The 25,658-nt window shown below is 34.4% G+C and overlaps 3 protein-coding genes and 1 long non-coding RNA gene across 4 annotated transcripts; 1 reads left to right on the top strand and 3 right to left on the bottom strand.

The window, feature by feature from the left end:
• Positions 1–1,884: 1,884 nt before the first annotated feature.
• LOC120256741 (protein PELPK1-like) lies at positions 1,885–21,875 on the bottom strand. The gene is made up of 2 exons (XM_039264416.1): positions 21,559–21,875; positions 1,885–2,239 (listed from the first exon to the last, which is right to left on the bottom strand). Exons 1-2 carry the CDS (start codon positions 21,854–21,856, stop codon positions 2,076–2,078), a joined length of 462 nt encoding a protein of 153 aa, XP_039120350.1. The 5' UTR covers positions 21,857–21,875; the 3' UTR covers positions 1,885–2,075.
• On the top strand, positions 9,166–10,165 carry LOC120256743. The gene is made up of 3 exons (XR_005535399.1): positions 9,166–9,283; positions 9,640–9,714; positions 9,860–10,165. It is a non-coding gene; the product is annotated as an uncharacterized LOC120256743 (long non-coding RNA).
• On the bottom strand, positions 15,438–16,071 carry LOC120256742 (protein PELPK1-like). Its single transcript, XM_039264417.1, has one exon. The coding sequence runs from the start codon at positions 16,031–16,033 to the stop codon at positions 15,641–15,643; it is 393 nt and encodes a 130-aa protein (XP_039120351.1). The 5' UTR covers positions 16,034–16,071; the 3' UTR covers positions 15,438–15,640.
• A 1,758-nt stretch (positions 21,876–23,633) lies between the features above and the next one.
• Positions 23,634–24,334, bottom strand: LOC120256739 (protein PELPK2-like). Its single transcript, XM_039264415.1, has one exon. It carries the CDS (start codon positions 24,287–24,289, stop codon positions 23,855–23,857), a length of 435 nt encoding a protein of 144 aa, XP_039120349.1. The 5' UTR covers positions 24,290–24,334; the 3' UTR covers positions 23,634–23,854.
• Between the last annotated feature and the right edge of the window lie 1,324 nt (positions 24,335–25,658).

Below are 25,658 nucleotides of genomic sequence, written 5' to 3'. Positions count from 1 at the left end.
TGTAGAGAAATTGTAGGCTGGTGAGGTTTTTTTAAGGAAAGGCAAACATCAAGAGACAAATCTTGCAAGACTAGGAGATACTCGTTGGGGTTCACATTTTACAACCTTAGGGATTTGTTTTAGAGGTGTTACGAAATGTGTGCCAAGATGGGACTATTGTAGATCAGAAAGGTATGACATCAAGTTTAATTAATAAAATGGAGAGTTTTGAATTTGTATTTGTTCTACATTTGATAATGAAAGTATTGGGGATCACGAATGAGTTATCAAATGTTTTACAACAAAAAGATCAAAACATTGTTAATGCCATGGCTTTCAAGTCCTTTTCAGGGCATTGAGCTATGTCCTGAAGATCGGCGATGGTTGGCTTTTTGCCAATGAGATAGGATGGTTGAGAAAGTTACTGGCGAGATCCTCGAAGGATGTGATGCTACCAACCCAACCAGGAGACTTCCTAACCACCTAAAGCATCTCCTTCCAAGCGGCCTTGATTGATACTATGAAAGATTGTATACAAGATTTACGAGATAACAAATGAAATGAGTTATTAGAAGTGGCCAGCTGTTTTTGTGTTAAAATGTGTATTCCAGTGCCCGACATGTAAAATAAAATACCAATTCGGGATCATTCTAGGCGTGAAGGTTAGTGGATTACATATTGCCATCATTATCATGCCGAGATTTTTTTATTGTTGTTATTGATTTAATTAATTACTACTGAGATGAATAGTTAGTTCAATGAGACAAATACGAGGTTGCTAACTTGTTTATCACGCCTTGATCCAAAAAGTTTTCATTCTCCAAATTCAATCATAGTAGGCTAATTCGCCTTGCTGAAATTTATTGCGATGATTTTTCTGTGCAAGATCTTCAGATCCTAAAAGAGCAACTTCACACTTATGTTCATGATGTTAGAAAAAGTTCTGATTTTATTGAATGTTAGAATCTTGCAAGTATTGCTGTAAAACTAGTTGAATCAAGAAAGCATTTGGTTTTTCAACTTGTTTATCGCGTTGTTGAATTGGTTTTGATTTTATCAGTGGCAACGACATCAGTTGAAAAGAGCTTTCTCGTGATGAACATCATCAAAACTAAGTCACATAATAAAAATGAGAGATGAATGGATGAATAATATGATGGCATGCTATATTGAACGACAAATGTTTGAAACAATTGATGATGCGATTTCAAAATATGCAAAGCAGAAGGATACAACTCTCACTCCGTAGTAGTCGTTAGCGGTATGTATACGTTACATTTTCCGAAATGTTATTTATTATAGGGTAAACTACATATTTAGTCACTAAACTATTCACGTTTTCCTAATCTGGTCACTAAACAAAAAAAAATTTCAATTGGGTCACTAACGTTAACATTTCATTCCAATCAAGTCACTCGCCACAACGCCGATTACCCACGATCGTCGAAATTTGGGGCGGCCACGTCACCCGACACGCTGTCGATTTTTCTTTGTTTAGTTGTTCACCGAAAGCAATGGTCTAATTGAAGTTATTAAGGGTAAATGTTTGTTTGGTTGATGATTGGACCATTCTTTCGAAGTGGAATGCCACGTCAACAACCAAACAAAAAATCGACACGTGTCGTGACGGTGCGCGCCACTCCAGCGATCGAGGGTAACGGCGTCCGGCGAGTGACGATTGGAATGAAATGTGACGTTAGTGACCCAATTGAAATTTTTTTTTGTTTAGTGACCAGATTAGGAAAACGTGAATAGTTTAGTGACTAAATATGTAGTTTACCCTTTATTATAATCTCAAGTTTTAAGTTTGAATTATATTAAATATTTTAATATTTATTTATTTATTTAAGATAAAGCCAACACCCCTTGATTTGTTTCTGGTTTCGCCACCTCAACACGGACATAAATCAACACAAGAAATAGAAAATAGTGTTATTAAAAAGGGCATAAAATAACTATTACAGTCAAAATTAAAACCACACTGAAATCACGTAACACGCATGTCTAGCTAAGTACACATGAATAGTAAAGCTCAAACAACACTAAATCAATAAAAGCCAATCTCATACATATAAAGTAACAGATAAAGTAACAGTTCAAGGACTAGTAGCAGCGGGGGGTGGTGAGAAGAAAGGCAAAGGTGGCATCTTAAAACCAGGAATAGTAGGAATATTAGGAATAGCAGTTGGAATAGAAGGCAATGGAGGAAGACTCTGTGGAATGGTAGGCATGGTTGGCAATGGAATAGATGGAATAGGAGGCAATGTAACCGTTGGCATTGTTGGAATAACTAATCCTGGTATTGTAGGCTTTGGTAGAGATGGCAATGGAGGAAGTTGTGTTGTAGGAATAGTTGGAATAGTCGGTATAGTTGGTATTGTTGGTGTAGTTGATGGTGTGGCCTCTGGTGTTGCTGCCGGAGTATCGAGAAGATAGCGAGCTGCATGGCCTGCATTGCATAGCAGTGCAACAAGGAAGGCCAACAGAAACAACTTGTTGAAAGCCATGAATATGACGCTTAAGAAGAAGTGCTATATTAGTTTTTGGTGTTGTGGAGAGAGATAAGAAGGTATGGTATAGTATTTATAAGGGTGCAAGTGCTAAAGCTTGTTATGCAGAAGCACTTTCATGCTTGTGGTTTGTTTAACCTCTCACCAATCTTGTTTGACATGTCAAAGAGATGTTGTTTTGGAGAAGTTAGTTGTGTTGTTGGTGTGATGATTTAGAATTTTTGTCAGATGTTGTGATTATCTTATTCTTTCTTTTAAGTTATTGGTGAGATTAGTTAATGCTATTCTTTCTTAATTGTTTTGATTACTATTATCAAGAGATGAGTTATTGGGTTGAACATTATTATCAAGAGGGCATTAAAATTTGTTTATGGGTAATTAGTGTTTATTTTATGAGATTAACGGTCCATTCATTGGGGATAATTATCCATGAAACAATAGTGACTAATCATTTATAATATAAGAATAATAGCAGGGAAAAATATTAATCCAACAATGCCGAATTTGTCCTTCATTTGATTGGGCGGTGCATTATGGTGTGTTTGGTTGTGCCGGTGCATAACGTCTTCGTTGTTGAGTGGGTGGTTGGACGGTGAGAAGGTGAGAGCAATAGCGTTTTTTTTTTTTAATGAATTATTGAGAAATTAAAAATTTTCCAGTAGAAACTTCATTAAATAAAATGTGTTTATATCTATTACTTATAATTATGGACCTAATGGCATAGAATCCTCTATGTTAGATGTTTATTTTTTGTTGCAAAAATATATTTAAATCTTAATGCATGAAGAGTGAGGTATAAATGTGTTGAAGATAGGAATTTTATGCTTGTATATGTCTTTGGTACGTGAATTTTTTACATTTAAAAAAAAATAGTTTATAAATATTGAATCCATTATTATTACTGCTGCACTCTTGAATGATAACATTTAACTGCTCACCATTGAACCGTTTTGACTTTCTTCATTTGAGTATAAATAACTCAGCAGGTCTTAAATGGGTTGAGGTGGGTTCCAGTACGTTTCATTCTAAATTGCGTGACACTATGATCGGAAAGAATAGAGGAATCGATCGAGCAATTGAGAGCCAGTATGAGACTTTCACATCCCACCCTATATATATATATATATACAAAAAAAAAATAAAAAGACAAGCACCATTTTATAAAAGAGTATTAAAGAACAAACAAATATAGTGATGCACCAGTTTACGGTAGCTTAATTAATAATTCTTCACGTCCCATAAAAAAATATTAAAGAACAAGTATGGTGGCGCATTAGTTACTTATTTATTACAGTTTTTCAGGTAAGTAAAGTAAATTGATAAAAAATAAAATAAAAAAAATAAGAATATAAGAATTATATTATTATATTATATATTTATAATATATTAAAGAAAAATATAACATATATTTTATATTATAAATATATAAAAAATAGAAATATATAAATATAATGATAGGTAATTTAATGATTTTTTAGAAAATTATTAATTCGGTGAGACGTCACGTGGGGTTGATCTCACCATATATTAAAATTAATTGATTATTAAATTTTAGATTTTTTTCTCTTTTTTAAAAGGTACATTAATAACTTGTATTAAAGAGAAGAGAAAGGATTATAAAAAGCATAGATGAGAGGAGAACAATATAGTGTCCAGTAATATTGGAGCACATAAAGAGAACATATAAAAGATATAAATAAAAGAATTCTAAGAGAATAAACATGTGAAATGTTGGTAAAAAACCAACGGATGAGGAGCCCAGCGGTATCCTGGGTCTCCTCGTGTGGGGGAGGCGCGAGTTTGATTCCCATAAACCGCGCTCCCCATTTTCCAGAGGGTGAGGACGTGGCGGTGATACCCCTGCCCCACGTACGCCCCTGAGGGTTGGCGCTTGTCACCCTACCTCAAAAAAAAAAAAAAATGTTGGTAAAAAAAGTGGGAGAGATTTCCTCATGATTAACACAGGTACAAGATTGCTAAAGTGTACGTAGTTTAATGTATCTTTGTGCGAGTCTATTGTTTCAAGTTGAGCTCAAGTTTTCGTTATTAGGCTGTGAAATTTTGAGTCACCCAAGGAGGTACATAAAAGGGAGCATAAATAAGTGTTCTTAATAATTCCAAATTTATACAACGAAAGGATATTGAAAAAATCAGTGATCCACTATATATTTTGATTGTTAAATGACAAAGGATGAAGTAAGAGTCAATGGCTTGTTACACTAATAAGCAGTCAGATTTTTAAGGATGAGGATCTTGTTGTTTTAGACCAACCAAAATATTCACTTTTCGTGGATATGGGCACTTCCACATATCATCTTGTTGTTTTAGTCCAAATAACTAAATCTTGGATTATAATTTTAAGTTAGAAACTATGTGCATGTGAAAAACACAAATTAAGAAAGGATTATTAATTTTGGGACCCTCAATATCTTACTCTGAAAAATCAATTTATAAGACTTCTAATATAGTTGTTAGGAAATACAGCTGTGTATACAGCTGTATATCTATATTTATATAGCTACCTTATTTATATAACTGTGTATCTATATATACCTTGTACATTGTAGATTTTGAGTAAATGAAAAATTGATTAATCTTTTCCACTTAACATTGTATCAGAGAGGTTTTTCTAAACCTAATTTTTCCTGCCCTTGTAGTCCCTCGATCCGTGCGTGCCGTCTCGATCCATGGCGCCGCGCACTCGGCGGCCAGCGCCTGCCCTCTGAGCCGTAACGCCGCCAGCCGCGCAAACCTCGGCCACTGCTGCGCCCGTCCGGCCTCGCCCCGCCCGCCCATAGCGCTTATCAGCCGCGACGCGCCCTTGCCGCACGCGCCGCCCGCCCGCCCCGACCGCATCGCCCTGCCAGCGCGCCTCGCCCGCTGCGACCGGCCCTTGCCGCCCAGTGCGCCTACGCCATGGCGCCACCGCCCGCCGCCATGCCTCGCTCAATGCGCCCGCCATGCAGCCGTCTAGCCACGTATGCGACCTAAGCGTGTCGTCCGCCTCGTCAGCGCGCTCAGCGCAGTCCTCGGCCTCGGCCCCATGGCATGTCCCAGCACGCCGCCCTGCACAGCGTCAGCTAGCGCCCACGGCCGAATCCCTCGCACTCACCGTGACCGCCCGTTGTTGCCACCAGCGCAGCCCTCGACCCATGATGTGTTTTCCATAGCCTCTGCCTGGGTTTTTATCTGCAAAAAGCCGGGCGTCGTGCTTTCGATGGCAGAAATTATAAAGCATGGTGCGTCCACTTTACGTGTGCTCAGCTTCGCGGACTTAATCTTTGGGGTCATGTTGATGGTACCCGTCCGCCTCCGGTTTCTTCTAGTCTTGCCTCTTCGGGCTCCTCTTCGTCTACGATTACAGTAGCGTCCTCTTCCACGTCTCTCGACTTGCTCAAGTGGATGAGGATGATGCTTTCGTACCATTGCTATCATCATCGATCCTGTGAGCTTCCCTATTCGCTTGGTGCATTTGTGATCTTTCTACGGCCAAAGGCGATTTGGGGATCATTGCTGGCGCACTCTATCTTCCCTTCGAGTCGGGCGTTGCGCTACTCCTTCCTCTGAGACTCTCACATCTACCTGATCGGTGTGAGGCGTGCATCTCGGATTTCTTTGCGTGCTCGGTGATTTATGGCGTCGATGTGATGAGATGACACCCTCTCGCTTCTCCGACCTGTGCCCGAGTGTCTTGCCATTGCTCGAGGATCGTGATTATCTTCGCATTTATGAGTTTCTCATGCGTCTTCGCCACGAGTTCGAGGCCGTTCGGGCTCGACTCTCGCCGGGTTACACCTCCGCTGCGCTAGTGATACTACGGCATATGTGCTTGCGAGGAGACTCGTCTTGGTCCTTAGATGTGGTTCCACCACTGGCTCCTCACTCGTTCTTGCTGCTCCCAGTGAGAACCCAGTCTCGACCATTGCTCCTTTGATGCTCGTCTCCGGTCTTAGCTCTCGTGTCCGTCCTCTATCTCGAGTCCTCGGGGGACCGGTTTCTAGTGCACCTCCTCGACGGTCGGGTTCGGTGTCATTCTTGCCATGCTCCGGCCATATTACGTCATCGAGTGTCGCCCAAAGTTCCAACGAGGCTCGAGATGACGACAGCAAGCCGCATCCCTGACCCCACCCCTCGGCTACTCAAAGTGGTCCGTTGTCTGCTGAGCAGTTTCAGCAACTTATTCAGCAGCTTTCCAGGAGTCAGATATCTCCTTCTTCGACCCCAGTACTCACTCGAGGGATGCCTCCGAGCGTCTCCACTCACCCATCGGTGGCCTCCGCCCCTCTGGTATTTCTTCGTCCTCTTGGTTACTTGACTCGGAGCTTCTTTTTCATATGACCTATGATGCTACCCACCTTCACTCTCTTCACCCTTTTTTTCTTCCGATCTTCGTGTCATTATTGCTAATGGCACGACACTCCCTGTCCCTAGTCGTGGCCTCTTACACACCACTTATTTTCATATTCCTGATGTTGCCTTTGTACCACGACTCTCCATGAACCTTATTTACGCTAGCCAACTCGCTTCTCTTGGCTATCTTGTTATTTTCTGATGAGTTTGGTTGTCGTGTGCAGGATCGTCTTACAGGGACCCTCATTGGAGCTGGCCATCGCCATAGTGGGGTGTATGTGCTCGATCATCTTCGTCTTCCATCCTCTTCTACATTACCAGCAGCCTCTATTTATTGTTTTTTTCTCGTTCGTTTCCATCGGTGGCATCATCGGCTTGGCCATCCTAGTGGTTCTCGACTGCATCTTCTCTTATTCATCGAGGCGTTTTTAGGTCGTGTTTTTAGTTGATAATTCTCATTCTTGTTCGGGTTGTAAGCTTTGGCAAATGACTACAACTCCCGTATCCTTCGAGTGTGTCTAGGTGCGGGTCTCGTTTGAATTAGTTCATTCGGATGTTTGGGGTCCCGCCCGTTTGTTTTCCAAAAGGTGGACATCGTTATTATGTTATTTTTTTGTTGATGATTTCTCTCGTTACACTTGGATTTATTTTTATGCGTTCTCGTTCCGAGTTTTTAAAGGTTTATATTGATTTCTCTAATATGGTGCGTACCCAATTTTCTGCCACCATTCGTACACTACAAGAAATACAGGAATAGGCAACGGAAATATTGCTACGGATTTGTTCCATTGCTATTTGTAAACATTGGCGACGGAATTAGTGTCGGATTACCGACGGAATAAAACTTTAGACGTTCAACTTGTTTTTATTACATTACCAACGGAATTGTATAATATAGCAACGGAAGTATGATTAATAGCAACGGAAACTTAGCAACAGAATAAGTTCGTTGCTATTCCGTTGCTAGAGCTTACGCGCCCTAATTTTCCCGCCTATTTCCGTTGCTAATAAATTGCTACGGATTCATTCCATCGCTATTTGTATGCATTGGAAACGGAATCAGCATTGGATTACCGACGGAATAAAAACTTCAGAAGTTCAACTTGTTTTTATTACATTACCGACGGAATTGTAAAATATTGCAACGGAATTTAGATTAATAGCAACGGAATAAGTCGTTCCTATTCCAAACTTATATATATATATATATATATATTATTTATTAATGTTTGTAATTTATATATTATTCATTAATACATTTTCAATTTTTAATAATGTGTGATTATCCAATTGAATTATTTTTTCTATATAATAATAAACAGAAGAATAACCTTAATTCTTTGGATTTTTTTTCTTTGTTTATAATGCGGTGGAGAAATCTCAGTGTTGCTAATATAATGCAATCATCGTTGTTGTTGTTGTTGTTGTTGTTGTTGTTTTTTAATTATTTTTTAATAATTAACAAAATTAAATTAAATAGTGGTATATAAATGTTAAAGAATTTAACTATGAAGAAAAACTCAAGATGAATTTATTAATATTATGATATTAAATACATTATCAAGTTACAAATTTTAAATAATTTATCTCCCAAAGAAAACTCGGAAGATGTATCTTCAGTTTATCTTCAGTGTAATTTTCCAATATATATATATATATATATATATATATATATTAAAAATTTTATTGAAAATAAAGGCATTTTCATGGCTCATAACTTACTTAATTACTTAGAAGTGAAATTATATGCTTTCATATAATAAGCACAATCCTAGGAATATATCAATTTTAAGTTAATTACAAATATCTTTGCATAGTAATAAGTTTTCTCTGTGGCTTAAACAATAAACTAATTATATTATTTATTAAAATATTTATTATCATTATTATCATCACCATTATTCTCATACTACCTTTCATATTCATTTATATAAAATCTCAATGAAAATATATTTTCATGGATTAAAAGCTAAAAAGTAAATCTCAAAATTACTTTTACATTATCATAACAAACAAACATTAAAATTTAAGTACATAATGAAATTAATTTCTAATTAAATATTAATTAATAATAATAAAATAAATGTTTATGTTTTCATTATTTTATAAATAATAATTACTTATTATAAATTACTTAAAAAATTTTAAGTATCGAATGTAATTAAAAGTTATTTGAAATTAATTTCTAATCAAACAATAATTAATAAAATTTGAAATTATTTACTTAATTAAAAATTTCTTTTTAATTAAAATTTGAAATTATTTTCTTAATTAAAAATTTTCTTTTACTTAAAAATTAACATCTTTTTAATAGCTAGAACTGGAAATAGTTGAGCTTCCCTTCTCCGTGCTCTTCTCTTCTCTTCTCTTCTCGTCCGCTTCGGTGTGAGATCCACGAGCTTCCCTTCTCAGTCTCTCAGCTTCTCGTCGGCTACGGATTCACGGTAATTGCTTCTATCTCCATTTCCTTTCACCTTGATCCAACTTCAATCTCTTTGTTATTGTTTAATACCCTAGATCTGATGTGGTATACGATGAATCGGTGTTGTAGGTCTTGTTTTATTTTTTTTTTTCTTTAATTTTTTTTTGTTATCTTGTTTTGGATCTGTTGGATTTATGGAATTAAGATTTGTAGATTTGATCCTAATCGTAGACAACTTCCTCTCCCAACCCTAATCCTAATCGCAGTGTCGATCTACAACTTCCTTGGATGTTCATCATCTTAATTACTTCTTTCTGATTCTTTGGTCTTTGTTTAACTATTTTCGCTAAATTCTCTTTTTTTTTTGTTGGTTATTAGAGATCCATTGTTGATGTTGTTGGTCATCGATCTCATGGCCCTATTCCTGAACCTGGATCAATTGTCGTTGTTCGGGTATGCTTTCTTAATTGTAGTGATTTTTCTTTCTTTTTTCTTTTTTTCTCTCTTGAATGATTTGATTCACTATTCTTCTTCTTTAATTTATGTTTTTATTTATTTTTATGTTTATTGTTGATAGCTTGTTGTTCTTTGATTTTAGGTTACAAAAGTTATGGCTAGAATGGCTTCATCTGATATAATGTGTGTGGAATCAAAGGCTGTGAAGGAAAAGTTTACTGGTATTATTAGTTTACTGGTATGCAATGTTAATTGAAAAAAAATAAGGACACAATGCTTCATTCTTAGTGATCAAAGAATGATATTTTGAGCATGATGGTGAATTTGGAGCCCTTTCACTTGGTTAAACTTTTATTGTTTCTGAGTTTTATGAGAGCTGACAATGCTGAATGAGTAGCTATTTTTTATTTATATAAGAATGAATAGCTTCATTATGTTTTTTTGTTTATTGAACTTAGATGGTTTTTTTTTTTATCAATGTTTTATGTTTGATGTTCAAGTTATGGTGTTTGATTGACATTTCAAGTGGTTCTTGTCTAGACTGGGTTCATTGCATAACCACTTCTTGACTATGAGATGCATGTAAATCATTGATCTTAGGGTTTATAACTATTTGCATTCAATGGTTTTGGTCCATTACAACTAGTTTACATCTCTCTGTGTGTATTTAGTATATTCAGCACTATTAGATACTGTCCTTCAATTCCGTTTTAATCTGTCTTTTGAGATATAAACTTGAAGCATATAAACTTATTCGATGGTATGTAATACCTTCATTGAGCACATTACAACATAAAGAGTCTGAGGAACAAGTTAATTAATTTTGATGTTAATCAAATACTTTAATAAACATAATTCAAGTTTAGCTCTTGGTTGGTTTTGAGAAGTGAGTAGTATATTGTTCAATACTGATAGTATTAGATTCGGATTTTGAGAAATATTATATATTTGTTGAAGTTGAATATCATGTTAATGTTATTTCTGATCAAGAGATGTGATCATAATAAGTTATAAGCATTATTATGATTGCATATGTTAAATTTATCATTTTGCAATTTTCATACTTGCACTCTATCATAATAATGAGTTTTGTTTAAATGTAGTGATTAACCCACAGAATCTTTACACTATCTTTTCTTTCAAAATATTTATTGGCACTTGAAATAGTCTTCAAATTTGAGCATAGTTTGTATTTTTTTGCAAGTTATTCAATATATAAAGTGATATTTAGTGGTATGAAAACATTGCAAATCTCTTAATAATTATTTCAATGTCCATGCATGATAAGAATACTTGTAAATTAATTGTAACTATTAGAAGTGTTAAATAGTGTTAAATATGAATGGACAATAACTATTATAGGTTGTCGTTAAGATAGGATGTCCTTATCCTCATGTGTGTGTTTATCAACCCATGATCTGAATGGTCCATTATTTATATTTTGCTAATCAGAAAACTTATATGAAGTAACACAAAAGGTAAAAAGGTAATAGCGACGAAAATATAATGAATTTTGTAGTTAATGAAGGCATAGCAACGGATTTCATTAGAAATAAGATAATAGCGACGGATATTCCCTTCCTAAAATAAGAAAAATATTGTTGCTAAACTAACACTTTCCGTAGCTATAACAATAATTGCAACCGAATAGTTCGTTGCTAGGCAACACTAGCGACGAAAATATAGCAACGGAATTTTTTGTGAACCATAAAAGAATGAATATTTTATTATTATAACAACGACGGAGTTCTTGTGTTTGGCAACGGAATTATCCGTCAGAACAACATAAGAAATAACAACGGAATTTTATCATACCGACGGAATTTGAATAGCGACTTGGGAATAGCCGTCGGAATGATTCCGTTGCTAATTCCGTTGCTAAATATTTATAGCAACGGAAATGTAGTTCTTAGCGACGGAAAAATCCGTTGCCTATTCCTGGATTTCTTATAGTGGTACTTTCCGTTCCGATTCAGGAGGGGAATATCTTTCTCATGAGTTTCGTGAGGTTCTTGCCTCCCACGGCACTCTTCCTCGACTCTCTTGTCCCGGTGCCCATGCTCGAATGGCACTCGCGAAAAGGAAAACTATCGTCATATTCTTGAAACCGCTCGCACTTTCTTCTCATTGCCTCCCATGTTCCCCTCACTTTTGGGCCGAGGGTCGTCTCTACCATCGCTTTACCTCATCAATCTTCAACCCTCTTCCTTTCTTTAGGGTTGTAGTCCAGGGGAATGTTTTTCCTCCAGCCCACCACGTTATTCTCATCTTCGTGTGTTTGGTTGTTTGTGTTATGTCCTCTTTATGCCTCGAGAGCGGACTAAACTTTCTCGCCTCACTGCTCCTTGTGTCTTCCTTGGTTATAGTCCCCGAGCACAAAAGGCTATCGGTGTTATGATCCTCGTTACACGTCGCCTCCGTATCTCGCGTGATGCTCTTTTTGTTGAGGATCGTCCCTTTCTTTTGTCCCTTCCCCTTCCTCTTCTTCTCACTCCTCTACTACGCTCGACCGATGTTCGGGTTCTCATTGTGTCCTCACCACCTCCTCTCGTCCCCCACCTCCACCTGATCTCCTCCATCCGTTTCACCGCTGATCGCTGACCCTCCCCGTCCATGTTTATATTCCCCGCTCCTCCTCTTCCCCGAAAGCGCCACCCCTGGCCAACGGTTTCCTCTTATGTGTTCCCTGCGGATGATCCCCCTGCACGTCGCTATCCTTTTCGTGATCGTCATCCCCCGACTGCCTTTAATCTTGCTCTCTCGCCTTCGACCTACCTATTTCTCCCTCCAATGGCCCTCTAGAGCCATCTTCTTACCGAGAGGCTGCACAAAATACCCGAGTGGCAAGTCGCCATGTCTGCCGAGTTGAGGCGCTCGAGCGCACCTCTACATGGGATTTGGTTCCCCTTCCTCCCGGTGCTGCTCCCATTACCCCGCAAGTGGGTCTATAAAGTCAAGACTCGCCTCCCGACGGTTGCCTCAGAGCTGACAAGGCCTGCCTTGTGGCTCGTGGTTTTCAGCAGGAGCAGGGACGAGATTATGATGAGACTTTTGCTCCCGTCGCTCATATGACTACCATTCGAGCTCTCATTGCTGTAGCTGATGTTCGACGATGGTCCCTCTTTCAGCTTGATGTGAAGAATGCTTTTCTTCATGGGGATCTTCAGCAGGAGGTTTACATGCTTCCTCCCCCGGTTTTTTTCTCCTTCTGGTTTGGTCTGTCGCCTTCGAAGGCTCTCTATGGTCTCAAACAGGCTCCTCGGGCCTAGTTTGAGCGCTTCGCCCTCATCGTGGTTGCTCGCGGTTTTCGACCCTAGTCCGCATGATCCCGCTTTGTTTGTGCACTCTTCCTCTCGTGGTCGGGACTTTGTTGTTGCTTTATGTGGATGATATGATCATCACCGGTGATGATCCCGCTCATGTGGATTTTTGTCAAACATCACCTTCAAAGAACATTTTCGGATGACTAATCTTGGTCGATTGAGCTATTTTTTTGGGCATCGAGGTCATTTCTACTTCTACTCGGTTTCGATTGTCCCAGGGCAGTTACACATCTGATATCCTCGCACGGGCAGCTCTCTCTGATTCTTGTGCTGTAACCACTCCTATGGAGCTATATCTTCAGTTGCGTGCTGATGAGGGGGCCCCCTTATCTGATCCGACACGCTATCGTCACTTGGTTGGGAGTTTGGTCTATCTTACACTCACTCGTCCAGACATTGCTTATGTTGTGCATGTTTTGAGTCAGTTTGTTAGTGCACCTACTGCTCACAATGCCCATCTTTTGAGGCTTTTTGCGCTATCTTCTGCGACTCCATCTCGAGGCCTTCTTTCTCTCGAAAGACAGTTCTCGGAGCTTCGCTCTTATTCGATGCTACTTGGGCTAGTGATCCGTCCGATCGCTCGCTCACATCGCCTTCTATTTGTTCTTGGGCTCTTCTCTCATTGCTTGGAAGTCCAAGAAGCAAACTGGTGTTTCTCGGTCTAGCATTGAAGCAGAGCTTCGCGCTATGGCTACTACCATCGAGGAGATTGTTTGGTTGCGTTGGCTTTTTGCATGATCTTGGTGTTGTCTCGCATGCTCCTACTCCTCTACATTGTGACAACACCGGGTGCCATTCGGATCACTTTGAATCCCTGCCAAACATTCCCTCTCCAAGCATATTGGTGTTGATGCTTTCTTCTTGCGTGATCAAGACAGAGAAAGGCATTCGGCTCCCCGCTTTGTTCCTTCCGAGCGTCGACCATGGATCTGCTTTACTAAATCTCGATTACACGGGCACAACATGATTTTTCTCTTGTCCAAACTCTCGATGTTTGATCCCCCAGTGAGTTTGTGGGGGTGTGTTAGGGAATACAACTGTGTATACAGCTGTATATCTATATTTGTATAGTTACCTTATTTATATAACTGTGTATCTATATATACCTTGTACATTATAGATTTTGAGTAAATGAAAAATTGATTAATCTTTTCCACCTAACAATAGTATCCCAGAAAACATATCAAACAAAAAAAATCTATATTACTATGGATCACCGAGGCAAATGTCAACTTGACCTTAATGATTTACAAATGTCATCTAGCTAAGATATAATCTATATTAATTTTTACAACGGATAATTATAATTAGTAAATATTTATTAGATTTATGATAATTTGGTTTCAGGAGACTAACTCTAGCTGATTTCCAAAGTTTTTTTTTTCCAAAATTTTATCGTATATTAATTACATCGTGGTAGATAGGTGAGTAAGTGGCAAGCTTACATGGATCAAAATAGATCTTGTTAGGCACAAATGAAAATTTTATATGTTTCTCAAATCAATCAGAATTTGGTTAAATTTTCTAGCCATGTCAGGAGACAGGAGGTTAAACTCGTTTGCTCATTGGAACATGAACACCGTGGAAGAATCTATTATTAATAAATTAAGATATTATTGACCTATCAAAGAATGATCAAAAATAACTTATTCCTCTGTTGTCAATTTAAAATTTTAATATTGATCTATTTTTTTCTAAATTAATTATTTAATAAATAAATAATTTGAAAATATCAATAGATGAAGCAATTTATCCACATTTTAAAAAAATATATATGTCAGTAGATAACTATCATTAAATCTTTTAAAAACATAATTTAAAATTTTTCGCATTATTATTAATTTAATTAAAATTTTATAAAAAAATTTCCCTCAAAACCAATTTCAAATTTCCCAACTTTGCCCCCATTATCCTAATTGCAGCTCTTTACCAATTTTATTAAAAAGGAGACTTTTCGTTTTTTAGAGTCAACAGAAAAGTGGTGGCCATACTATACTTTATTTGATTATGTTTTGATCATTTTTAAACAAATATTCACCGCCATTTAACATCTTTGAAACCATACTACATATATAAGTCCATAATCATAGAGCACACACTCTTTTATCAGCATTGCAGAGGCGAACACTTCCACAAATTCCAGTCTTCGAGAGTATAATGGTGTGGAGTTACACCGGAGAAGTCCGTTTAATTCTTCTTGCAGAGTGGTTATTTTTTTTTTTCAATTACTTTAGAATATGTTGTTTTTTTTATTTGTCTTATAATTTTATATATTTTTAATGATTTTTTTAATGTATTATGTTGTATTTTTTTTATTTTTAATTTAAGCGGTTTATTATTATTTTTTTAAAAAAAAAAACAGTGCACACTCTGATGATATAAATCAACACATGCATGAATAGGAAATAATATTATTAATAGGTATGAATAAAAAAAAAACTTTTACAATAAATGAGACCACATTCAAATAAATCAAGTAACACACATGCCTAAACAGTATACACTAATTAAAACACAAGTACAACCACACTAAATAATAAAGCTCAAACATCACCAAATCAATACAAGCCAATCTCATACCATGCAAATCAAATAATAGTTCAAGGACTAGTAGTAGCAGGAGGTGGTGAGAAGAAAGGCAAAGGTGGCATCTTAAAACCAGGAATAGTAGGAATACCAGGAATAACATTTGGAATAGAAGGCAATGGGGGAAAAATCTTTGGAATAGTAGGCATGGTTGGCAATGGAATAGATGGAATAGGAGGCAATGTAGCTGCTGGCATTGTTGGAATAACTAATCCTGGTATTGTAGGCTTTGGTAGAGATGGCAATGGAGGAATTTGGGTTGTCGGAATAGTCGGTATAGTGGGTATATTCGGAATAGTTGGTGTTGTTGGAGCCACCGGAGTATCAAGAAGATGGCGAGCTGCATTGCCTGTATTGCTTAGTAGTGCAACAAGTAAGGCTAAGAGGCACACCTTGTTCAAATCCATGACCGTATATATGTGGCTCAAGAAGAAAAAGTGCTACAAGTTATTGGCATTTCTGAAGAAAAACATATGAAGGTATAGAGTATTTATAATGGTGCAAGTGTTTAATTAAGTTGGTTGTTATGGATGAGAAGTTTCATGTGTGTTTGTGGTTTTGCTCAACTTCTCATCAATCTTTGTTCCAAATGTCAAATGGATGCCCATGATTTGGTGGAATTAGTTGTCTTATTGGTGTGATGGTTTTAGAGTTTGGTTTGAATTTATGATTGTTTTTATTTTTCTGTGTTGTTTATTGGGAAGCTTAATGCTGTCAATTCTTGGTTGATTGCTTGATTGTTACTTCACAAACCAGTCAATGAACTGAGTTGAGAGGCTAGGAATTTTTGACATGAGTTGTTATCAAATAAAAAAATAATAAGGATATATAGAGTTTACTACTGTATATATATAAATATTTAAATTATTATTTTTAGTTGATAATGACTAGATGGTAATTAATCATGCACATTTAATTTGGTATCATTTTTTTCCAGTTAGGCCAATTTCACCTTCGAGTGAATAAAAGCATATTTCTACCTTGTTAGTATTATACATTTTCCGTTTTCACTCCAAGTTTGTGTAACTATTGTTTAATTGGTAATGGAGTAATGATTTATCTGTTTTTTTATATATAAAAAAATATAATAATTTATAGTGACTTTATATTTTTTTAATTAAAAACTTATTTAGATTTATTATATGAATACAAATAAATAAATAAAAATTTGAAAGTTGATTTTTTTATCACTAAATCATATATCATCAAATATGCATTTTAATTCATGAATTTAGGTATATGAATGTAACAAGATTTTTTTAATGAAATTAAGCGATAAGCGCTTTTAATCAAGGGACATGCGAGGAATATAAATGTATGAGTTATGGTGATTTGTATACTTTCGATGGATTAATTCTCATAGCTTACAACCTCATAGCTAGGGAGAAGAAATGCTCTTAATATATACATATCTCCAACAAGAGACTCCATCCACCAATGATCACATAGCCCTATCTGAGTACACGGGTCACCGATAGGACTCTTGCCTATTGGTGAGAGTTTAATTTTCGGCTGAAGGCACATTTATGAAATATGTAAGCAGTGGTTGTGTGCGGGTGGTCCCAAGACTCCACGCTGTCGTGGGCCCCGCCTCCCACATGCTCCACCGAGGTTTGTACACGCCCCTATGATTCTAGCGGATCCCCCGCTCCTCTTATAAAAAAAAAAGGCTCTATGCATTGTGAATTGAGGAGCTCATACCCGAAACACCTCACTTGCAAAGTATGGTGGAAATTACTGTGCTATACCCCAATTCCCAACATGAATTTTATTTTATTACATTGTTAGTGTGACATTATTTTATGTTTTTTCCACATCAACCATAAAAAATGCTGTCATTAGTGCTCGTGGGGGGTGATATATTATCACACCATGTTAAATGATGTTTGCTTGTCATTTTGATAATTTTTATTCTAACACTCTTGAGTTAATTTGTTGGGAAAATAATTATTTTATTTCTACTCTATATATATATATATATATATATGGGTAAACATCAACCGCGTGTCCTTAGAGTTACTATTTTCTAAAAATATTTGATTGTAGTTGTTAGATTATGATCTAACGATTATTTTTTAATAAAAAAATGTACAAAACTATTGTTGTTTATTATGTAAGATTATTGTCTCTCAATTTTTATTTTTTTATTTTTGTATTTGTTGGTTGGTCATACTTAAATTTATGCAACTTTGTTTTAATCATGTTTAAACTATATATAATTAATTATCTACTAATTAACATTAATTAACAACTCTGAAACCACATCTCTAAAACCATACATGTCACAAATATATGAATATACATAAGCTTCACACAATGAAATTATTATTTTTTTAAAAAATGTGAATAAATCACATTTATTTAAAAAAAAACACAAGTACAGAAAGTCAGAGGTACAACAGTAGATCAGTAGGCCTGAAAATTGATGTTAATACAGTAAACAATAACTATAAATATATGGAAAAGATAGAGACATCATGACATAGAAATGGTAGAAAGCTCATTGGTTAGTCTCCAAGATGGAATTGCAGCGGACAATGAAATTATTCAAAATACGATAATGAAAAATAATATTATTGATGAATACAAACATATTACGACAATTGGAACCACGCTCAAATACAATAATTAATACACACAGATCCAAGAAACACTAGTTAAAGCACGAACACGTACAACACCTCTCAGTAATACATAACTCAAACGACACCAAATCAATACAAACCAATCTCATACCATGCAAAATAATAGTTCAAGGACTAGTGGCAGCAGGAGGTGGTGAGAAGAAAGGCAAAGGTGGCATCTTAAAACCAGGAATAGTAGGAATATTAGGAATAACAATTGGAAAAGAAGGCAGTGGAGGAATACTCTTTGGAATAGTAGGCATGGTTGGCAATGGAATAGATGGAATAGGAGGCAATGTAGCTGCTGGCATTGTTGGAATAACTAATCCTGGTATTGTAGGCTTTGGTAGAGATGGCAATGGAGGAATTTGTGTTGTTGGAATAGTCGGAATAGTCGGTATTGTAGGTATAGTGGGCATATTTGGAATAGTTGGCGGTGTCGTCGGTGTTGTTGGTGCTGCCGGAGTATCAAGAAGACGGCGAGCTGCATTGCTTGTATTGCTTAGCAATGCAACAAGCAAGGCTAAGATGAATAGCTTGTTGGAAGCCATGACTAGTGCTCTGAGGTTAATTTTGGTATTATTGAAGAGAAACATATGAAGGTGTAGAGTATATATAAGGGAGCAAGTGTTTAATTAATTAAGATATTCTTGTTATTGAGAATAAGGTTCTTAATGTGTTTGTGGTTTGTTAAACTTCTTACCAATCTTGATCTAGCTAATTAAATGTCAAATGGATGGTGTTGTTTTGGAGAAGTTGGTTGCCTGTTTTTGGTGTGAAGTTTTTAGTTTTTGGTTTGAAGTTGTACTTGTCTTATTTTTCTTGAGGTATTATTGGTAAAGGTTTAATTTAATGCGATTTGTTGTTGATTGTTTTGATTATTATATTGATAACTATGACTAGTTTTGATGAGTTGAGTTTTATCAAAGAGGACATTAAGATTGTTTATTGAATAAAGTACTGTTCATCCTATGATGTTAATAATGCATTACTGGAGGATAATTGTCTATGAAATTATTGTCCATTAGAGGATGATATGCTATAAAAGTATTTATTCATGGTGGTAAAAGTAAACTTATTTATAAGGCACCACAGTTTATTTTTTTAACTAAAAATAAATATGGTTTATCTATTTTTTAAAAAATTATTTGATTTATAAGTTTATAATAATAATAATTTTTAATTTTTGTTGATCTTCGTCTCTTTTTATGATTATTTTTAATTTTTTTATTCAATAAAATACTTCATGTCCATCTTAAATCATCCGCTAAATGGTTACTCATTTTTGTTCCAACTCAATAGTTTATAATTTAAATTCTGTCTGTTGCTTGTCCTTATTTAAAAATTATCACAAGGTTTAGGGAGAGATTTGGTGGAATACTCTTGGGAATGATAGTCATGCATGGTTGGATTTTTCCCTTATTTTTTTGGAAGATTTTTTTCAGTGTGTATACCTCTGATTAAATGATTAATTGACCTGGTTGGTTTCTAAAATCCAATGCATTTAAGATGAAAATTAGTTTGATTCTAAAAATGATTTAAACTGACTTAAAAAGTTAGGAAAATAAAATTAGTTCAGCTCACAAATCAACTAGCCGATCATTTTACATAAAATATATAGATAAAATATATATATGATCTATATTTTATTTTAATAATTTTTACTTATGCATAAAACAATTACTTAATTATATTATTAGATATATGATTATTTTGTTCCAAAAAGCGAGACATAAACTTAATTTTTAATAGAAGTATTTTTATAACCCCTCTTTCTTTTTACTAATTCTCTCTCTTTCTCTCCGCCCCCAGCCCCGGTTAACCCTCCTCTCTCACCCTTTTACTTCTCTCTTTCTCTCTCCTTCTTTTTTTACAATCAGTTCTATTTCATCTTTCCCCGTCATTTTTGGAAGTTCGAATTCTGTTCGATAACACACAAATATTAATAGATTCCTTAAATAATAAGCAGATTCACTAAAAACTAAAAAGCAAAACTAAAAACTGAAGATGATGTAAGAATAATAAATATGCAGTACCAAAACCAAAGAGCAAAATTAAAATTTGAACGTGACGTAAGACTAGTAAATCTGAGGTTATCTAATTGTTAGAGTTAAAAGTAATTATGAGAAAAATAAAGGACTTCCAAAAAATTTGAAAAAAATCAAAGAATTTTTTTGACCCAACAGTAAAGTTGTTTAGACCTTTTTTTTTGAGCAATTACTCTTTTATTTTTTAAATATCTCTTTTGGCCGCCCCCTCCTCCCATCTTTTTACTTCACTCTCTCTTTCTCTCTTTATATCTTTTTTATAGCTTTACTTCTCTCTCTCTTTCTCTCTTTATATCTTTTTTTTTATAGCTTTTTTAGTTTTTTTTAAATATCTCTTTTTTTTGGGTTTTTATTAAATTTAAGAACAAATCATTTTTTTTACAAATTAATACCTAAAATCTAAAATATAATAATCTTTAAAAATATTTATAAAAAATATTAATTGATCTATTGATATGTTATAAATTATTTTATGTAGTATATATATATATAATCTATGTTTTATTTTTTTACAAATGTTCTTTACCAAGAAAGGCAGGGTGCACAAGATTGTTGGTTTTGGTTTTTTATAAATTAATTTATATAATATATATAATTATATTATTAACATAAATTAAAAAAAAATATCGTTCGACACTTAATTTTTATAAATTAAACTATAAATCAATATAGGGATACATTTAAAAAATTATAAAAATTTTATTAATGGAATTTTGAATTTTATAATTCGCTCCCCTATCTTATAATTTCTAGCTCCACCATTAATTATATGAAATCTTATTAGGCATAAATATGATATCATTAATATGTTTATCAGGTTGATTAAAATCAAGTAAGATATTTGACACACTCTATCAAAGATGAGAATTATACTTAATTTTCTTTGTAATTCTTTATTAACCATATCACATAAATCCATAACCACAAAAATAGAGAATAATTAACACAAAAATAGAAAATAATATTATTAATAAGTATATATTAAAAAACTATTACAATCAAAATGAGACCACACTCAAATAAATCAACACACATGCCTAAGCAGTATACACTAATTAGAGCACAAATACAACCACACTGAGTAGTAATTATAAAGCTCAAACAACACCAAATAAATGAGAACCAATCTCCTCATTAATTATACATCCAGAATAATAGTTCAAGGACTAGTGGCAGCAGGGGGTGGTGAGAAGAAAGGCAAAGGTGGTATCTTAAAACCAGGAATAGTAGGAATACTAGGTATAACAATTGGAAAAGAAGGCAATGGAGGAAGACCCTTTGGAATAGTAGGCATGGTTGGCAATGGAATAGATGGAATAGGAGGCAATGTAGCTGCTGGCATTGTAGGAATTACTAATCCTGGTATTGTAGGCTTTGGTAGAGATGGCAATGGAGGAATTTGGGTTGTCGGGATAGTCGGAATAGTCGGTATGACGGGTATATTTGGAATAGTCGGTGTCGACGGTGCCACCGGAGTGTTGAGAAGACGGCGAGCTGCACCTGTATTGCTTAGCAGTACAACAAGTAAGGCTAAGAGGAACATCTTGTTAGAAGCCATGTGTTTGATACCTTGCAAGTTTTGCAAGTCTTTGTTTGGTATTTATAATTAAGGATGTTAGTGTTGCTTGTATGAAGGGGTTGTATTTTTGGTCTTCAAGTTTGTTAGACCATTTCATGCAAGTTTGTGGTTTTGTTTAACTAACTTCTTACCAATCTTGTTCTAAATGTTCAATAGATGCTGTTGTTTTTTCTTTGAGAAATTTGTTGTGTTATTGGTGTGATGATTTAGAATTAATTTGGTTGGAAGTTGGGATTATCTTGTTGTTCTTAATTTCTTTTATTGGTATTATTATTATTCTTTGATTATTCTTGTCACTTTTGTTTTTGGTACATCCACTTGGAACTACTTCCCAAAATTAATAATAATAATAATAATAATAAATAAAAATAAAAATAATTCACTACAATATTTATTTCCATGGCATTTTTGTTTGTTGTAGATGATTGATGAGTTGGGCTTTATGAAAAATGCTATTTAACTTTTATTAATAATTTATCATAAGTGTTTATTCCGCCAGAATAATAATTCATTGTGAAATGATAAAGTAAATTTCATTATGATAATAAAAAATTGAAAAAAGTAATATTATTGCAGTACTCCACACATTTTTAAAGAATTATAGTGCTATATAGACATACATAAATCTAATAAGATAATAATATTAAATTAATATAAATTAAATATGAATGATATAATGTCTCAACTAATAGGCTAAGCATTTATAATAAAAATTTTGCATACAAAATTAAAGTTTATTTCTAAAGCATAATTATTAAAAATTAGAGTTACAAGGGAAATAATTAATTAGTGTTATTTACTTATTTATCATTGTATAAATTTTTGGGTTGGATATCTATGGGATGAATAAAGATGTGTTTAATGAAGTTAATTTAAAAATTATTCTAAAGAAATTTTTTTATACAAGCTGAATTAAAATTAAAAAACCACACATACAATAAGAGAGTAGTATTTTATTTTATTTTTAATTAAAAATAAAGAGTTATATCCGTAGCTTATTAAAAAGTAAATACAGCCAATATTTGAGTTAAGGTGCTAACCATTTTAATTAGATTTAAGCTGATAATATTTTTATTTGAGTGATAATTATAGTCTAGTCCCGGTGAACCGAATATCCACTAACATTATATATTGATTTGAGAATCATAAAACCAATTTGATATAGATATATTCCATTGAAGATTTGTTAATTTTTTTAAAAGCCAAGGGTCTATTTATATTTTTAAAAAAATTGTTACATATATAATTTTAATTTTATTCTAATATTTTTTAGACTGTTGAATATTTGTTTATATATATATATATATATATATATATATATATATATATATATTATTATATATTATATAGCCATCCAAAATTAATTAGGGTTTTAAAGAGAGTTTTTAGAGTTGTTTTATTTTAGAATGCTCTTCTTTGTTCCGGATTACTTCTCTGATGAGACTCTTGTATTTTTTTGGATTCTCTCTCATATCTTTGTAAGTCTCTCATGTATTTTGTCCTTTTTTTCACATAGTGAATTACTTTGGATTGTGTCATCCATGGTTTTTCCTTTTTTTGTGTTTTCCACATAAATCTCTATGTTATTTATTTTGTTTGTGATTTTTTTGGTTTGCATTTTGGTGATTATTTAATTGTCTACTGGATCTAGATCACCCTATTTACCTTAGGGATACATTGCATGCACTGATCATAAAAGTATATAAAAACAAATAGAAATAATATTCATATATATATGAATGAAACTATTACAATCTATGAAACCACACTCAATTATACAACAATACAGACAGCTCTAAATGCACCAGTTACATCACAAATACAAACCACACTCAAGTGCAATATTATAAATAGATCTAAACGCACCAGTTGCATGACAAATACAAACACAACCACAAACAGCACACTGAATAATAATAATAATAATAAATAAGCTACGTCTCAAGCAACACCAAATCAATGCATGCAACTGAGAGTTTAAGGCTTAGTAGCGGCAGGAGGTGGTGACAAAAAAGGCAAAGGTGGCATCTTAAAACCAGGAATAGTAGGAATAACAATTGGAAAAGAAGGCAGTGGAGGAATACTGATCTTTGGAATGGTAGGCATGGTTGGCAATGGAATAGATGGAATTGGAGGCAATGTGGTTGTTGGTATTGTAGGAATAACTATTCCTGGTGTTGTAGGCTTTGGTACAGATGGCAATGGAGGAATTTGGACTGCCGGAATAGTCGGAATAGTTGGAATAGTCGGTATAGTAGGTATAGTGGGAATAGTGGGTATATTTGGAATAGTTGGTGTCGTTGTTGGCGTCGACGGCGCTGCCGGAGTATCGAGATGACGACGAGCAGCATTGCCTGTATTGCTTAGGAGTGCAACAAGCAAGGCCAAGAGGAGTAGCTTGTGAGAAGCCATGACTATGAAGCTCAAGAGAAGTTTTTGTGAAGCTTGTATATCTTTGGTATTGAAGAGAAACATATATATGAAGGTATTTATAAGGGTGCTGCAAGTGATTAATTAAGCTTGTTGTTGTTGAGAATATGTCTCTTAATGCTTTTGTGGTTTGTTTAACTCCTCACCTATCTTGATCTATAAATGTCAAATGGATGTTGTGAAGTTTTTGAGGATTTGGTTTTGAAGTTTGTGAATTCATAATGAGACCATGTTGCTTTTTTGTTCTTTTTTTCCTTTTTTATTATTAACATGATGTTGGCTTATTTGTACATAAAAGATTATATTATTGTTCTTTCTTTAATTGGTAATTAAGTATACATATTCTTTTTGTTTGATTGCTTGTTATATATATATATATATATATATATATATATATATATATATATATATATATATATCTGCAGTCTTTAATTATCTCCATTTGAAGCTCATGAGTTATAAGATGATCTCATTAAAGGAATATAAGATAATTGAGTTATATTTGGAAAAAAGTCTTAAATAAACAAAATTTTTAATTAATTAAATATTTTTTTAACCATATTATTATGCAAACTAAATTAGAGAAAATAGTAATACAAATAACATTAGGATTAAAAAGCAACATTTGAGAAAAAAAGTATGAAATGTTGATAATTTGCTAAATTTTCATATATTTATTTAAATATGTACACACACTTATAAGTAACTACTAGAAATTAAGATGAACAACTCATAATACATAAAAAAATGAAAAATCAAATGAGACAAAGATAAACAAAATTTAAGGAAAAGCAATTTTCAAAATGAAATGACTTTTTAAGAGCATCTCAACCCCGCTTCAAATCTCGCACTAATGCATTGATTTGATTCATAACCTTTATACTGATGCTTCTTGAACTGACTCGCCTGCTGGTTGTGGTTTAGGTTTCATTGCTATCATCAATACTGGTCTCATTTTACTTGCTGGTTCTATGGGCTACCATTCTGACTCTCCGATCTCTGCTGAGATTGCTGCTATTCACTTCACCCTAGACCAATGTAGTTCAAAAAACTGGCTTTCTAATAAAATCTTTTGTGATTGTCCAGGCATTAATTGCTCAATTGCTGAAGCACTTTGACAGTTGTGTAGCGTGGCGTTTCAAGCGTGATATTGGCAGTCTGAAAATGAAGCTTATGAGCTCCTCCTGCTCCGATATCAAGACCATCTCCCGGATTGACAACCAAATAGCGGATGCTTTGCCGCACTTTGGAAGATTGAAACCCCATTTATCCCTATTTTCTCAGGGATTGAATCGTCCTAGATGACTTGACGACCTTTGTCGTAGTTTTAAGTTTTTCTTCTAATTGTGTT

The sequence above is a fragment of the Dioscorea cayenensis genome, unplaced genomic scaffold (assembly GCF_009730915.1).
Source record: "Dioscorea cayenensis subsp. rotundata cultivar TDr96_F1 unplaced genomic scaffold, TDr96_F1_v2_PseudoChromosome.rev07_lg8_w22 25.fasta BLBR01001601.1, whole genome shotgun sequence".
In the NCBI taxonomy this organism is placed as follows: domain Eukaryota; kingdom Viridiplantae; phylum Streptophyta; class Magnoliopsida; order Dioscoreales; family Dioscoreaceae; genus Dioscorea; species Dioscorea cayenensis.
This window is presented reverse-complemented; position numbering and strand designations above follow the sequence as displayed.